The sequence below is a fragment of the Schistocerca americana genome, chromosome 7, assembly GCF_021461395.2.
Source record: "Schistocerca americana isolate TAMUIC-IGC-003095 chromosome 7, iqSchAmer2.1, whole genome shotgun sequence".
Lineage (NCBI taxonomy): Eukaryota > Metazoa > Arthropoda > Insecta > Orthoptera > Acrididae > Schistocerca > Schistocerca americana.
The window spans coordinates 291,184,372-291,202,808 of NC_060125.1; the positions used below are offsets into that span (position 1 = coordinate 291,184,372).

The 18,437-nt window shown below is 44.4% G+C and overlaps 1 protein-coding gene across 2 annotated transcripts in view; it reads right to left on the reverse strand.

The window, feature by feature from the left end:
* Positions 1 to 18,437, reverse strand: part of LOC124622037 (myrosinase 1-like) — a 183,233-nt gene that overhangs the window by 86,305 nt on the left and 78,491 nt on the right. For both annotated transcript variants that reach the window (XM_047147595.1, XM_047147596.1), the window contains exons 7-8: positions 3,992 to 4,086; positions 1,576 to 1,723 (exon numbers count right to left, since the gene is read on the reverse strand). In XM_047147595.1, coding sequence (XP_047003551.1) covers positions 1,576 to 1,723; positions 3,992 to 4,086 — 243 coding nt within the window. The remainder of the gene's footprint in view (positions 1 to 1,575; positions 1,724 to 3,991; positions 4,087 to 18,437) is intronic.

Sequence of the window (18,437 nt, forward strand, 5' to 3'; positions counted from 1 at the left end):
GTGCCAAGGTTCGGACTGAGACTTTCTCAGCCGCCGATCAAGTGGGTGTTCACCGTGAGCAGGAGCTGCCAGTCAAACTCCAAGGCCGCCATGACTGGGGCAGTCTCCTACCGCACCTCGTCAGCAGCACATTAGTGACTGACCACAGGTCCAGAACTTGATGCAGCTCTGCCGCTGGCCGAGAATATCTATCACTCAAAGTCGCTCTGCTTCTGAGCCATACTGAGCTTGGCAGCCGCAGCTGACTACATCACAGTGCATAGCCGCCTAAGAAAGTGAATTCGACGCCCTCTCCACGCCTCCTAGATGTGGGAACCGGATCTCCAGATGCGCACCGAACCGAATAAATGAATCAACTATTACTAAGCCAAATGTGATTGGACTTACCCTCGCCTACCCACTAGAGAACCTCCGGGCCCTACTGTTTGTTGCGTTGTAGCAGTCCTATTTGCGGTGTTGTGCCTTCACCTTCCCCCGACCTTTGATTTGACTGACCTAGAGAGACGTAAATCAGTCTCGATCAGCCTTTCCAAAAATAGAAAGACCCACTTAGAATTTTTACTTGAAGGTCAAATTTTGAATTGCGAGTGCTTTGAGTCACGTTTGTAACTTTTGCTGCTGCGCATCTTTTGTGTTCGATCAGAGTTGCATTGGACTAAAAATGCTTAAGAACCATGTAATTCTTGTCGAATACGCATCATGCTCTCTTATTTTGGCAACTGCTGAATCCTTTTTGTTCTCTCAAGGAAATGTAAACAATCTCAAGGTGTATTTTTGTTCAGTTGATTCAACAACGGGCCTTCGAAGAGAATTTCGAGTAACATTTATTACGAAGGTGAGGAAAGACATTTTATTTGTATCTTTCCCTTCTGTGTTTTTCATAATAATTAACCACCTTATTAAATACATCGTTTTCTTCAAGACTACGATAAATCTGGTGACGCTGGATAACGAGTATCTCAGCTGTAGATTATTTTTTTAGCTAAGAATTTATTTTTATATTCATTTTCAGCTCAGCTGTGTTCGTTTCATTTGCAATTGATTTCGAAGCTTTTTATGACCTGAACTGCTAGCAGCTAGGCGCAGCTGTCGAAATAAAATTCACTGGCAAATGGACTATAAATTAGCACATGCTGTGATACAGCAGCAGCGCAAACTGGCGGGAGTATTTCACTTCGACAACTGTGCCCACGTGCCTCAAGTTGAAGCCGAAAGAGGTTTCGAAACCGACTGAAAATAAAAACGGAAAAAAGGGGTAAACAATGAATGTGTTCGCTTTTAGAGGTACTAATGGAAATGAGCGTTTGGCGTCATTGGCCGGGAGGCCCCTCGCGGGGCAGGTCCGGCCGCCATAGCGCAGGTCTTATTACATTCGGCGCCACATTGGGCGACCTGCACGCCGGATGGGGATGAAATGATGATGAACACAACACAACACCCAGTCCCTGAGCGGAGAAAATCTCCGACCCAGCCGGGAATCGAACCCGGGCCCAGAGGACGGCAATCCGTCACGCTGACCATTCAGCTACTGGGGCGGACTTTAGAGGTACTTAAATGCTGTAATAAAAGACGTACGTCTGAAGTAACGAATTTCTTCCGGGGTGAAACGCGGCAGACGCGACCGTTTTCTTCCTTCTAGTTTGCTGTTCCTGTCGACTCTCTCTCGGACCACCCTCGGGTAATCTCCTTCCTCGGAGTAAATGGCGTGCAGCCACAGACCAATCTGTGAAAACAAAAAAATCCAAAGAATTATGCTCAAAATCTTCGTAAGAGAGTGTAATATATAAATCATTGAATGTTGTACAACATCCCCTTTGCGAAATATTCCTCACATTCCGCGAATTACATATGATGGCTAACCACAAAATAACCTCCGTTGGGCTGTAAATGAAATACTGGAATATCTCAGGAAAATTTGTTGCAAGAATATTTAAACCATACCTTTGCATTACTTTTGTACATAATCACCATTCATAGTTAAGCATTTATCATGTCTCTAACTCGATGTGAAATTCACTCAACATAAAATTCTGCCGCGTGAATTGCAGCCAGCCTGGGACAGTATTTTGAAGATTCTTATTGGAGTCGAAGAACTGGGTGCCAAGCCTCTTTTTCAAGTTCCCGAAGAGGTGGAAATCACTTGGAGTCAACTGTGGACTGTAGGGCAGATGTTAAAAAATATCACATATGAAACGATTCAAAAATCCTTCTGTCCGCCGTGCAGAGTGTGGAAGTGCATAAATATGACACTGGCAATGAAGAGGTCGCTTCGCTTTTTTTTGATTGGCGCTTCTCAGTTTTCTGACTGTTACAGAGTAGACCTCAGAGTTCGTTAACCTTGCGTATTCTAAAAAATCAATAAATAAGACTCCCTTAATGTCCCAAAAATAGTAACCGTAGCTTTTCTTCTGGCCGACAGAAGTTGTTTTTCCCTCTAGGTTGTATTACCTCACACCATTGAACACTGATGTTTTGTCTCCATATCCTGTCACCAGCCACTATTTTTCCCAGTAGGTCCTTTCCTCTAGCGTTGTAACGAAACAGAAAACGGTAATCCGCTTAATTTTGTAGCTCTCTTTGGAAAGCAAAGAGCACAAATACAGGGTATTGATAACGATCTGTATCTGGGTGACTGCTCGTTGTCGAATAACTTTTCAAAACGTTCTTTCTGTTACACGATAGGTGTATGTATGAGCATTGTCATGCTGAAAAGACGCATCTCCCTGACGTCTCAGGACCGCAAGAAAATTGGCAGAACTTACACAGGGTGTTCCGAAACTATTCGTTCAAATTAATAGAGGAGGTAGAGGACATCAAACAAATATATTTAGTTATAATACATTTGGGTCCTGACATCTGTTTCTGTTGCTAGGTACAATGTACACGAAGGTTGGTTAGCATGCTAATTGCAGCAGTGGCATTCGCAGTAACTGCTCGAATGCGCGGCCATTGGCCTGTATGCACGCAGTATATCGTCGAACTATTGACTGTCCTGTCCGTTCGAAGATTTCTTCACCTCCGCAGTGGTGCCAGCAGTGAAGCGAATTCTAACGGCGATGTCTTCTTCTTTTTCCGCAACAGTTTCAGGCACCAACTGCTCCATATTCCCCCAGGGGAAGAAATCCAGACACAGAAGGTCAGGTGACCTGGGTGACCAGGCTACTGAACCAGTTCGGCCGATCCACCGAGTCCCAAACGTGGCTGTCAGATGATTCTTCTAATCAATGGTGAAATGGGCTGGTGTCCCATTGTCCCACTGTACTGGCGAAATCTTTGTATAACATTCAGAGGTGCATCCTCCAGAAATTCTGGCAGCATATGCTCCACGATGATGCAGTATCTCCTGAGGCGGAATGGAAGCATGTATGGTCCAATCAACACATCACCATCGTTGTTACAAGGTGGTGTTACTTACGAATGAATAGGTGTGTTTCCAAGCAGGCCTCAGAGCCAACGATTCTTACAAAGAGCAGTCTGAATATCAGTATACATTCCCAGTCAGTGAAACCGACAAAATAGCTTGCGTCAGAACTTTTGACAAAATGTTCCCTAACATTACAACTTGACTTCAGAAACCAAATGTTCCATATCGAATTATATTTGTTTTGATGTTCCCTACCTCCTGTATTAATAGTTAAGGATCACCTTGTATATCCTGCAGTGTTCAGTGCTCACTCCACGAACACCAGAGTTGTGCGGTTACTACAAGCTATGGCTCTACGCCCCGATGCACCTTGCGTTAGAACTTCAGACTGACTATCCATTAACCTTGAATAAATTGGTACAGCTTCTAAATTCTTTTGTTAATCATCCTGTATAATACTTCAAGAAATTTCTGTTCTCAAGATAAGGTATACCAGTTTTGACTCTCCGACAGTAAACTGACAGCGACCGCAATATTGTGTGAACAGGAAAGCATCGGCTAGATACCGCCGCCAGGAAAAATTTTTGCTCTAAGATGAAAATTGGGTGCTCAGTAAATAGTACTCACTTTAAACTGCAACGTTCGCTCGGCTGCCTCCACGTCTTCTGTAGAATTGGTCTTGGCCTGTTGCCATTCGCAGTTGAGTGCTATGCCGACTTGCCCTGCAATGAAAATCACTAGTGTTTTATGACCGTTCTTGCAGTGACGACACTTACCCAACCCATGACTCTACAGGGTGAAAATTATTTAAATCGACAAATCCAGGAGGTTGGATGGGACACTGAAAAGCTTTTTCTACCAAGACACAACAACGTTAACACAACATAATTACTTCATTTACAGTAGTGACTGCAAAAGGCCTCCACCATTGATTTGTAAGCATAGGGTCATGTTGTGTCCTTAATTCTTACAGCTGTTGCTACTACCTGGGCAACCAGATCCTCTTCTGATTCAACAAGGGTTTTGTGAACAACGTTGGACATCTCTCGTCCAGAGATGTCAAATCAGGGAATAGATTACGTCATGGTACCACCACTGTCAATCCAGCAATTTCTGGAAATTGTCGGTTTAAGACTAGGCCCACAGGAGGACTGAATGTACCGGCGCCTCGTCATATTGGAACATATTGGAAACGCGTGCGCTGTCTTGTAGCGTCATCCAGCAACTCTGGCATTGCTCTGCCGAGGAACTGTAATAATACCTGTCATATAATGGTCTAGGCCGTCACCAACACATCTGCCCACACATTCATGTAAGCCCCCCCCTCCCCCCCCCTGTCGGAGGTTCGAGTCCTCCCCTCGGGCATGGGTGTGTATGTTGTCCATAGCTTAAGGTAGTTTAAGTTAGATTAAGTAGTGTGGAGGCTTAGGGACCGATGACCTCAGCAGTTTGGTCACATAAGACCTTATCACAAGTTTCCAATTTTACATTCATGTAGAACAGTATTGATGAGCGCGAGTAAATGTGGCATGGGGATTAACCTCACTGAAAACCTTCGAATTGTGGATGTTGAAGAACCCATCACACCTGAATAGTGATTCGTCTGCAAACAGCACAGCGGACGGAAAGCATTTGACATTGTTCCAGCTACCACTGCGGAAACTGCGCTATGAGTAGATACTCCTCTACATATTGTACGCACGCTGTAAGTGAAATGGATTAACGGTTGCTCAAGAATGAGTTTATTACAAGTGCCTGATTCGTCCCCATGTCATCCGCAATAGCATGATTGCTGAGAGCTATTATGCCCTTTAACGGACTAAAAAATGCTCACAAGTAACTCTGACGTGAGATAAAATTGGAAAATTGTGGTAAGCTTCTATGGGACCAAACTGATGAGGTCATCGGTCCCTATGAGATAAAAGTTTTTGTTTTGGTGCCCAGTGGAACCACCCACATTTTGTCGGTTTAAATAATATTCAACCTGTATGCGAGTGAGTCCCGCTTGCAGGAGCTCCTAAAATATGAAGTTATGCGTCCATACACGTTCATGTATCTTAAACACTGTTCTAATTCTTAGATATTTCATTATATTCTTTTATCTGTTGATCTGTCATGATGATATCCTGAATTTCGATGTGGAAAGTAAAATAGAGGTTCGATCACAGAATGGATTTCAGAGGACTATCTACTTAAAACAGGAGAGGAATGTAGTTGCACATACGACCAGTGTAAGCACTCGTAGCATAATCACGATGCTTACAGCAATCAGCCGTCCGCAGCTCGTGGTCATGCGGTAGCGTTCTCGCTTCTCGCGCCCGGGTTCGATTCCCGGCGGGGTCAGGGATTTTCTCTGCCTCGTGATGACTGGGTGTTGTGTGATGTCCTTAGGTTGGTTAGGTTTAAGTAGTTCTAACTTCTAGGGGACTGGTGACCATAGATGTTAAGTCCCATAGTGCTCAGAGCCAGCAATCAGCTAGCGCATCTGGCTATCACAGTTGCCTCGGTGTACTGGCATGCCTACTCGGTCGGTGATGAATTTTTTTTACCAAAATAAAGGACACTTTGGTAGGATTGTGGCAACGGGACTACACGAGACCCATGGTGTCTACCTTGAAACACGTTCGACCTTGCATTGTATAAATACTGGACAACCTGCTGGCAGGGGGCATTGAATCCGTGACCACTGTGCAGCAGGTTACCACTCTGAAGCCAAGGGGGCATTTTCGCTCACCTGTCACCTACAAAAGTAGACATATCTGTCGCTGGGCTTACCTAAATGCCCTCAACCGAGGGAAACATTAGCGTGCTGTAGACATTGTCACACGATACAATCCGTTTTGCCCACTAATGGAGTTGTGGGCACTGAGTGTCCGTCGCATACCGAGGAGCATAAAACAGCGTCACACGAACGATGGTAGCTGCTATCCCCTCTTTTGCATCACAGTGCAAGGTTTTGAGAAGGGGCTGTAATGTGCACTAAATCTGAGTAGTGTTCCGTGCACTGTAAAGACTCGTTGTCCAGTCACAGTAATTTTTCTCTTCAGCAATAAATTTAGCATCGCTGGTACTAATGGTTACGAAATACCAACTGAGAAAATAAAAATTTCATGTCTCGGTTTTTAAAGTAGAAACTTATAATCAGCCGACGGTTAGGAAGAAGTGTAAGAACTGCTCTTCAGTAAAACATCAGGCCGGTAATAGGGTAACGGTTAATCGGCGTCGAGTTACAACAGTACAAAAGCAATTTTCTATTCAGGTTAGTTTAGTTCACAACTAAATTACGTTTTTTACATTATTTATTTTGTCACCTGAAGATGGCCAGAAGACTCTGAACCGTAATATTGTGGCAGGAAGTTGCAAACATCCGGCAGTTGGCCCGAAATTATGTGGAACTATTTATTTTATTATTTCAGTCTGAAGAGTGGTTTGATGCAGCTCCCCACACTAGTCTTTCCTGTGCAAACAATTTCACCTCTACACAACTCCTGCAACCTTCCTCCATTTGGTCGTGCTTTCTGTAATTAAGCCTGGGTGTCCTTCTGCAGTTTTTAACATCAGGATGTGTCTGCTCTACCGGAGATCTTCGCAAAAGCCATTGGCAACCCTTCGGGAACCTTGGGCGGACGTGAAGCCTAATGGCCCCTGCACGCATCAGCGTCATGAAATCGCTCTGTCGCGGTAACTGTTGGACACCAGGCGGCGTTACCACCGCTAGCGGACGCCGCCACTTCCAATGGACCTATTCGCGTCTGCCACACACTTGACCTGAAAATAGTACCGCGTGTCTTCCGCCGCCGGCCGCTATAAGGGCCAGTGCCAGAGTTGCACAGGTTCCCTGCACAAACTCTGTCCTCATCAAATCTTATCTCCATCTTTCCACACTGATCTCCTAGAGAAACTTCCCCACATTACCTTTGGCTCACATGCGTCCCTCACCCCTTTCCATGCCTCCTCCTCTCCTCGTCAACCCCCGCCCCTCGTCGTTTGCTGACCCTCACCGCTGTGATATCAAAACAGAGCCCTGTGGTCACCAAGGTGGAGCTGTTGGTGGAACTGAATGCCACCCCACCCTGGAAATCCGCTCGGCTCCTCCATATCTACAACAACTCCGGCGCTACCTACCACATGCATGTATTTACTGGGACTGCCTCCTCCATAGATCACCTCCTCACTCAGGGAGCCCTGATTTTCAACCGTCGCCACCCCGCATACAATACCCCCACCACCACCTGTCCCCACTGTAAAGCCTCCCACTTCCTTAAACTGTGTCCTAAACTCGCCCCCCCCCTTCTTCCTGCAACACTTGCAATGAGCCCCACTCCACCTACTCCTCAAAATGCAAAGCCAAACCCCCTCCCATCAACCAAGAGCTCACAGTTCTCGTGTGCCCCATCGACCAACCCATCCACCCCAACAATTCCCTCCGCCATCCCCCTACAGCTGAAGACATCATCTGGTTCCTGAGCATCGTCTTCCAGAATATCCACCCCTTCCTACCCTGTCCCAGCACCAGGTCAGCTCCTTCATCCTTAATGAAACCTTCCACCAGCCTAAACATGTTGTCTGCAACTCTCCCTATCTCCTTCACCACACCAACAACCCCCATCTTCTCGCAGGAGGTGGGGTCGCTGCTGGGCACCTCAAGCATATCCCTGTCTAGCCACAACCCCTGCTCAGTGACCCAACCAAACACCTTCTCCTCGGCGTTTCCCCCCCCCCCCCCCCCATCGCCTGTGCCACTGTTTAAGTCCATCCTGCAGCTCCTCTCCCCATGTTGACCATACCTTCTCACCCTATGTGATTGCCACTGACCTCAACATCCACAGCTGTGACCCTGCCACCCTTCGGCGGTGACATCAGTTCCTCGCCACCTTCCACAGTGACCTTGTCACACCTGTCCCAAAAGTGACTTCCCCCAAACTTCTTGGTCGCATCGCTGTGGACGTCCACAGCCCCATTGGTAGTAACCACCTACCCAACCTTCTCACCATCTCCTCAGCCCATCGCTCCCCTCCTGCCCCCCTGCCCTGATGCCCCTCCAAAGTTTGTCCATGACTACCACCGCACTGACTGGGATGCTTACTGGGAATCCATTGCCTCACACGTCAAAAGTCACCTCCTTACCTTTCACCATCTCGCTAACATAACCCGTCCCTCTTCCTTCCTCCAGAAGACGATCACTGACGCCGTGGAGGCCCACATTCCTACCAAACTCATCTGCCCTCACTGCCCAACCCTTCTTCCCCAAGCCATCCTTCTCTCCATGAATCCTGCAGGCTCTACCACTCCTTCCTCTGCATTCGTGACCAGGATACACTCCTCCACCACTGTCAATTACAATGACGCATCCACAACCTCATGACAGCAAAGAAACGCCGGGACTGGCGCCAGACATGTACATGCGTCAACCCTGCCCCTCCTGTCAACTCCTCCAGGTACTGGTCTGCCTTCCACCGCCTTACTGGTGGCCATCCCACTCCACATTACCCTCTTCTCCACGACAACCGCCCCTTCCCTGACAATCTCAGTAAGGCTAACCATTTTGCTTTCCACATCTCTGAGGATTTCTCCATTCTTGACGATCCCCATTTTGATTACTCCCTCTTCCCCACCGTCCTTGAATGCAATGATGCATCTGTCCCGCCACTCGTCCTTAGCTTGTGGTACTTGGATCAGTTATCCCCCTCAGACATAAACACTCCCATTACCGCACACGACATCAAACTAGCTCTCCACTCCAAATGCAACACCACCCCTGCTCATGACGATGTCACCTACCGCCACCTGAAAGAATCCCCCCTTCCTTCCTGGCTGCCCTTGTTACCCTGTATAACATCCTCGTCTCCACCGACTTTCACCCTGACCTGTGGAAGATTTCCTGTGTCCTACTGTTCCCTAAAGCCAACAAACCCCCTTCTGATATTTATTTATTTATTAACACGTCAGGTTCCGTAGGACCAAATTAGGAGCAAACATCTAAGGTCATGGAACGTATCAGTACATGAAATTACAACATAAAAGTAATAACTGATAAAAATAAAATGTTTATGAACCCGAAAAAAGTCACTCCATAAGTTTAAGAAAACGCAGTCAACAATACAGTAAGAATCAGCTTAATTTTTCAAGGAACTCCTCGACAGAATAAAGGGAGTGACCCATGAGGAAACTCTTCAGTCTCGATTTGAAAGCGCGTGGATTATTGCCAAGATTTTTGAATTTGATTGGTAGCTTATTGAAAATGGATGCAGCAGTATACTGTACATCTTTCTGCACAAGAGTTAAGGAAGTCCGATCCAAATGCAGGTTTGATTTCTGCCGAGTATCAACTGAATGAAAGCTGCTTATTCCTGGGAATAAGTGAATATTGTTAACAAGAAATGGCAGTAAGGAATATTTATACTTAACAATCATATACAACCGTTCGCTCGACGGAAGATCCGTACCCAAAGAATGGAAAGTTGCACAGGTCACGCCAATAGTCAAGAAATGTAGTAGGAGTAATCCACTTAATTACAGGCCCATATCATAACGTTGATATGCAGCAGGATTTTGGAACATATATTGTGTTCGAACATTATGAATTACATCGAAGAAAATCTTCTATTGACACATAGTCACCGCGGGTTTAGAAAACACCGTTTTTGTGAAACACAACTAGCTCTTTATTCGAATGAAGTGTTGAGTGCTACTGACAAGGTATTTCAGAGCGATTCCGTATTTCCGGATTTCTGGAAGGCTTTTGACACTGTACCACACAAGTGGCTTGTAGTGAAATTGTTTGCTTATGGAATATAGTCTCAGTTATGTGACTAGATTTGTGTTTTCATGTCGGAGAGGACATTGACAGAAATTCATCGAGTAAAACGGAAGTGATTTCTGGTGTTCCCCAAGGTACTCTTATAGGCCCTTTGCTGTTCCTTGTGTATATAAACAATTTGGGAGACAATCTGAGCAGATGTTGTTTATCGACTAATAAAGTCATCAGAAGATCAAACCAAATTGTGAAACGAATTAGAAAAGATATCTGAATTGTGCGAAAATTGGCGGTTGGCCCTAAATAACGAAAAGTGTGAGGTCATCCACCTGAGTGCTAAAAGGCATTCGTTAAACTTCGGTTGCACGATAAATCAGACAAATCTAAAGGCCGTAATTCAACTAAATACATAGGAATTACAATTACGAACAACTTAAATTGGAAGGAACACATAGAAAATGTTGTGGGGAAGGCTGACCAAAGACTGCGTTTTTTTGGCAGGACACTTAGAAAATGTAACAGATCTACTAAGGACATTGCCTACACTACGCTTGTCCGACCTGTTTTAGAATACTGCTTCACGGTGTGCGATTCTTACGAGATAGGACTGATGGAAAACATCGAAGAAGTTCAAAGAGGGGCAGCGCGTTTTCTATTATCGCGAAATATGTGAGAGAGTGTCACCGAAACGTTACAGGATTCGGGGTGGACGTCATTAAAAGAAAGCCGTTTTTCGTTGCGACGGAATCTTCTCACAAAGTTCCAGTCAACAGTTTTCTCCTCCCAGGATAAACTATCACCATGATAAAATACGGGAAATCAGAACTCGTACGGAAAGATATAGGTGTTCGTTCTTCACACGCACTATACAAGATTGGAATAATAGAGAATTGTGAAGGTGGTTCGATGAACTCTCTGCTAGGCACTTAAATGTGATTTGCGGAGTATCCATGTAGATGTAGATATATTGAGAGGCCAATGTTAAAACACCCAGACTCCTGAGTGGGGTCAACAAGAGGCTCGTGAACTTCCATCATGCCTTTCCCAAACCGACTGTTTCTGAGCCAAAAATATCCTTTTACAATGGGAAGAGTTACCCCAAAATATAATACCACACAACATAAGCGAATGAAAATAAGCAAAGTGGACTAATTTCAGTGTCGAACTGTCACTCGCTTCAGATATAATTCGAATTGTAAAAATGGCAGCATTAAGTCTTTGAAGAAGATCTTGAACAGTTTACTATCTCAACACCTAAAAAATTTGAACTGTTCAGTTTCACTAATCATATGCCCATTCTGTGCAATTAAAACGTCAGGTTTTGTTGACTTGGTGTTATAAACTATAAAAACTGAGTCTTACTGTGATTTAGCATTAGTTCGTTTTCTACAAGCCATGAACTTAGGTCATGAACTGCACTATTTGAAATCGAGCCAATGTTGCACACAACATCCCTTACTACCACGCTAGTGTCGTCAGGAAACAGAAATATTTTAGAGTTAGCCATAATACTAGAGGGCATATCATTTATATAAATAAGGAACAGAAGTGGCCGCAACATTGATCCCTGGGGCAACTCTCTCTCTCTCTCACTCTCTCTCCCCCCCCCCCCCCTTTCCCTCCCACTTGAATGTAACCCACTCAGACCCCACATCACAGCCATTTTCAACATTGTGAATAACGACCTTTTGCTGTCTGTTGCTAAAGTAAGAGGTGAATCAATAGTGAGCTACTCTCTGTATTCTGTAATGGTCCAAATTCTGGAGCAATATTTTGTGATCAACACAATCAAAGGCCTTAGTTAAATCAAAAAATGTGCCTGGCGTTCGAAACCTTTTGTTTAACCCATCCAGTACCTCACAAACAAAAGAAAATATAGCATTTTAAGTTATTAAACGACTTCTAAAGCCGAACTGTACATTTGACAGCAAATTGTGTGATATAAAATGATCAATTATCCTTACGTACACAACCTTTTCAATATCTTTAGCAAACACTGATGGCATAGAAAAAGGTTTAAAATTGTCTACATTTTTCCTTTCTCCCTTTTTATAAAGCGGCTTTAGTACTGAGTACTTTAATCGTTCAGGAAACTGACCATTCCGAAAGGAAAAATTACGAATGTTGCTAGATGCAGGGCTAACGTTTGCAGAACAGAACTTTTATGTTCTACTATGCACTCTATCATATTCATGACAGTCCTTAGACTTCAGTAATTTAATTATTGACTCAGTGTCCCCCTTATCTGTATCACAGAGGAGTATTTCAGACATCAATCTCGAAAAGGGATTTGCCAAGAAAGTTATATGATTCCCTGTAGAAACTAAATTTTTATTTAATTCACCAGCAATCCTCAGAAAATGATTGTTAAATACTGTACATACATCTGATTTCTCAGTAACAGAAATACGTTTACTACAAACTGACTTTATATCATCGACCATGTGCTGCTGACCAGACACCTCCTTCACAACTGACCATATCGTTTTAATTTTATCCTGTGAATTGGCTATTCTATTTGCATACCACATTCTCTTTGCATTCCTAATAACATTTTTAAGCACCTTACAATACTATTTGTAATGGGTTACTGTAGCTTGATTGCGACTACTTCTAACATTTTGATGTAATTCCTGCTTATCCCACTAGACAGCCACCCAGGCTGCCTATTACTGGCGCCGGCCGATGTGGCCGAGCCGTTCTAGGCGCTTCAGTCCAGAACTGCGCGACTGCTACGGTCGCTGGTTTGAATCCTGCGTCGGGCATGGATGTGTGTGATGTCCTTGGATTAGTTAGCTTTAAGTAATTATAAGTTCTAGGGGACTTATGACCTCAGATGTTAAGTTCAATAGTGCTCAGAGCCATTTGAACAACTTTTTTATTACTGCTTAGTATCCTGTTTAGAACATCTTAATGGAAATCAATTCTCAAAGAGCATGAGACATGTGTTAAGGAAAGCATTATATTTATCATCTATGTTATCAGCACTATAAATATCCTGCCACTTTTGTTCCTTGACAAGGTCTAAAAAACTCTCTACTGCTGTTGGATTAACTTTCCTACATAGTTTGTTATTACATGACATTTGTTTGAGTACAAAAGTCTTTTAGGGTTAAAATTTGTACGTTATAGTCTGAAAGACCATTCACCCATTAACTAACAGAATGCCCATCTAGTAATGAAGAATGAATAAAAATATTGTCTATGGCTGTGCTACTGTTCCCGTGCACCCTGGTTGTAAAAGACACAGTCTGCAAGAGATCATATGAATTTAGGAGATCTACCAACATCCTTTTTCTTCCACCATTATATACAAAATTTATACTGAAGTCACCACATTAAGCCTATTTGTGGTATTTCCTACAAAGTGAATCAAGAACCCTCTGTAGCTTGAGCAGAAATGCTCTGAAATTAGAGTCAGGGGACCTATAAACAACAACAATTAGGTGTTTAGTTTCACTAAATTCAACTGCCCCTGCACAACATCCAAATATCTGTTCAATGGGGTGTCGTGATACGTCTATGGACTCAAATGGAATATTGTTCCTTATGTACATAGCCACTCCCCCCCCCCCCCCCCCCCCCTAGGAACTCCTTGAAAAACAGCCAGCTGAGCTGTATTTTGGTAAAGGAAGCCTCTGAAATGTCGAATTACTTAAGTGGTGCTCCAACATATCTATAATTTCAGAGTCAATATCTATAAGCAGTTCACTAACTTTACCTCTAATACCTCTTATATTTTGATGAAATATGCTATATCCTTCTCTACTTGGAAACATGACGTTCTCTGAAGGTGAGCCTTTATTTAGAGGGTCTTCCTTTAAGCAGATACACCTATCAGCTGACTTCGATCTACAAAAAGCACCAACTACTACAGGAATTTTTCCATGAGTGATCCCACCAGCACCCACTACACTGTCACCTATAAGCTTTGCCAGTCTCCTCATCCCGTACCTATTCAAATGTTCAAATGTGTGTGAAATCTTATGGGACTTAACTGCTAAGGTCATCAGTCCCTAAGTTGACACACTACTTAACCTAAATTATCCTAAGGACAAACACACACACCCATGTCCGAGGGAGGACTCGAACCTCCTGCGGGACCAGCCGCACAGTCCATGACTGCTGCGCCTTAGACCGCTCGGCTAATCCTGTACCTATTAAGGTGCAGTCCATGCCTAGTGAAACACAATATACTGATAGAGCCAACTGGCACCACTGAAATGTGACACATGCCCTCTGCCATCAGAGCACTCTCCAGCCCCATGTTAATGCGCCTAACAGAAGCATTAATATGAGGCCGATCATGACACTGAAACAGTTGCTTGAAATGCACATTAGTGCCACCACTCTGAGTAGCTATCTTTACCAGGTCACCATCAACATCATATTCCCCGTCCCTATCGAGACTGTTCCCTGCTCCACCCACTACCACTACCTGATCCTTTTTCATAAAATTCCTACATAACTCTCCTATGCTGTCATTCACCCGAGCCAATCCTGCACTAGGCTTCACAATGCTGGTTACCTGGATACCTCTTCCTGTTGTCCCATCTGCCTCATCTCCATGTTCAGTAAGGTGTTCGAGTCCATCCTCTCCTGCCGTATTCATCACCACCTTCACCAGCACCACCTCCTTCCCCTTACCCAGTGTGGCTTCTGGCCCTCCTTCTCAACCAACGACCAGCTCCTTAACCTTACCAATCTTCTTTCCCTCCAACTTTACTCCTGTCATTCCGCTGTCTTTGTCTCCCTTGACCTCCAGAATGTCTACTACCGTGTCTGGCATCCCAGGCTCCGCTTTAAACTCCAGACCTACGCTCTAACCACCCATTTCGTCTATCTCGTTTCTTCCTTCCTCTCCAGTCGTCCATCCTATGTCACTATCCACAATACCAACTCCTGTACTATCTATCCCACTGCCGGTGTGCCCCAAGGCTCCATCCTTTTCCCTCTCCTCTATCTCCTGTATACTCCAGATATGCCCAAACCTCCCCTACCTGTTCACCTCCTCCAATTTGCTGATGACACCGCTTTCCTGGCCCTTTATCCTACCCTTCAATGGTCCCAATGTACTCTTCAAACCCACCTCAACCAGTTCACTGCCTGGTGGAACCAGTGGCTCCTTCGCTTGAACCCTTCCAATACCCAAGCAATCATCATAGGTCGTACCACCAGCTCCTTCTGACTCCATGATGTTTTCCTCACCATTTAGGGTCATCTTATCCACCTCACTCCTACCCTGAAATACCTTGGCCTCACCCTCAACCGTTATCTGACCTGGACTCCCCATCTTCTTACGATCCAACACAAAGCTCACAACAGACTCTGCCTCCTGAAACTCCTGGCCAGACATGGGGACTGCACCCTTCTACCATCCTTCACACCTACAAATCCTTGATTCACCCAATCATTTGTTATGCCAGTGTTGCTTGGATTTCTGCCCCTCCCAGATTTTATAAAGCCCTCCAAATCCTAGAAAGCCATGCATTTTTGCCTCGCCTTCCATATCTACCTCCCATCCCCCATATGGATCCTCTACAACTTCATCCCATTCCCATATCTTCTTCTTTTCCTCGAATACATCTGCATCATCTACATCTACATTGTCCGCCAACTCGATCCCCCCCACCCCTGATATCTTCTATCCCCTCTACCCTTAGCCTGTTGTTGTGCCTCTACCATTGTGCCATGCCCTCTCTCCATCTCCACACCCTCCACCTCCTTTCCCAGTGTAGCTTCCAGCACCTCCCCCTCCTGGATGATGACCTAACTACTAACTACTAACTGTAACCCCACCTTCCCCCCTCCTACTCCTCAGGGTTCCCTCCCCCCTCCTCCTCCCTTCCCCTGATCGGTTTGCCTCCCTCCTACGCCCCCTCTCTTTCTTGTGCCCACATTCTGCGTCTCTGTGCTCCCTCCTGACTTGCCTTCGCTCTCTATCGCCCACGTCGCCCGTCTCCTGCCCCTTGGTTTGCCCCCTGACCCACCTTTTTGGTTTTTTCTCCCATCCCCTCCAGCCCCCCTCCCCCAGTACACCTCCCTTTCCCCTTTTTCCCTCCTCTCAGGCCTCTTCCCTCAGCAGTGCTGTTCCAGCAGTTTTATTCTTTGTGTGTGCTCCATCGCTTACATTGGTTTTTTAAGCATCTCTCGTTCTGGTGTGTTTTTATACTGTGGCAAACTTTTAACTTGAGCATGTGACTCCAGTGTATTTTATGAGCTCCAAGACTCGCCGACTGTGTTCTTTTAACTTTATGTCGACCTTTTTTAACCGTCCCACAATGAACATCCCTGTGTCACTGTATATTTTAACCCGAATTGTCCCCAGTTATTATGTTTTTACGGTCTCGTTTCTTTCGTCTTTTTATGTCTAGTTTCTAGCTGGCAGCGGATTATGCCGCTGTCGCTCTCCACTACCCCTATGTGGCAGGGTAAGGAAATCACGATAAAGACAAAAAAAACTGCATAGGTCAGTTCATCCGGCTTCGAAAACCTCTCCTATTCTCCAAGTGGGTGCTGCAAACTCCACCGTCTTAGGACACTCTCGAAGTCCATGGTAGGGAGCGATTCCGTAGTATTCAGCATTCGTTATTGTTTCTCTAGGTGCAATCAGACTGCATCCATGATAGACTTCTCTGTTCCTATGCTAGTTTTATTCAGGACAGCTTCATTGCACTCAGAATATGTTCCATACGAATGTATTTGTCTATGAAGATCCTAACTGTGTTTCTTAGTCGGACTCTGGAATCACCATACTGCCAAATTTTCATACCTGTGAGACACTGTAATGGTGATTTTGTTATTATCGTCGGAGCAGAAGTTCCTTTTTTGTAAATTATGATCGTTATTTTCCTTGTCTCGGTGTGAGCGATACGTCAGTGTTCTATGAACCAATCCCTTCGTTCAGTCAAGTTGTACCATAAATTACTCTTCTCTCCAATGTGATTCAGTAGATTCTCATTTGTTATACGGCCCATTCACCTAATCTTCAGCATTTTCTTGTAGCACCATTTCCAAAGGCTTCCATTTTTTTCTTTTCTGAGCTGTTTGTGGTCCACGTTCCATTCTTTACAAGTGTACACTCCAAATAACTTTGTAAACGGCTTTCTAGCATTTCAATTCACATTATTCCTTATCAAATTATACCCACTGTTTTCAGAAATGCTTTCCTTGTTTTTTCCATTCTACATTTCGCATCCTCTCTATTTCGACCTTCGTCAGTCCTTTTGATAAGAGAAAAGCAAAACTCATCTGCTACTCATTACAAATCCTTCTGAGAGTACTTCCACGTCATACTGTAAAATGAGTTAAATACTAAAAGTTGGTCTAGAAACACTATTAGAATATCGTCACATTCAAGCACCAAGTCCCCACATAATTAAGCTTTGTTCTGAGAATGGCCGCTGCAACTCGGTAGAAACGTCCGTTTATTTGAGTATTTTAAGTATTTTATGATTTGTAAAATGAGGTTGTAGTACACCCAGAAGGATTATAACGATATTGACACCGGCTGTGGAATCCTGCCTATTTATATAATCTATTATTGTTAGTGTTTCATTTCCTAATGCATTTGATTAAATTCCACTAACCTTGTTTGGCTACCTTTAACGTTAGAACTACGGTGTTATTTATATTCATTCTCCCTGAACCTCAATCCCATTTCCTAATTTCCCGTTGGTTTCTTTTATTACTTGCTCAATGTACAGACTGAATGACGTCGGGAATGTGTTACAGCTTTGTCTCACTCACTGCTCAGCTAATGCCCCATTCTCACGTCCTTCAACTCTTATGAAGGCATTCTGGTTTTTGCACAAGATGGAAAAAATGCGTTGAAAACGTCAGCCAATTTATTTCTGCACCTCACTGGTAAGTTGCTCTGTTGATAAGGTTCATGAACCATCTATTTTATTATACGGGATAGTGATAACAGTAATTAAACTTTCACTACTTGAGCCTGAGTAGACAGAAAACTACTAACCGTATGAGTACCCAACTTAATAGAAATGATGCTGAGGCTGTGCGCTGCGGAATTAGCGTTGGTTAGTGCCATGACTCGTCATTAGGTGCCGGTACTGGTGAGGCAACGTCGCGTTGGAACACAAGGATTAGTAAGCATTACAGTTGCATACTGGACAATCTGAGCAGGGCTTTATTCGTACAGCTGCTGCTCTTAGCAAGTATCGGTGCATTAAGGGAATACGGAGGCATCCTTTTTTCCGCACAGTGATTGATGAACGTGATTCGGTAGTTCGAATTAACGGACGATCTGGGAATTGCTCCTCGTAGAGCCCAACGACCAACTGCGACACAGATTGT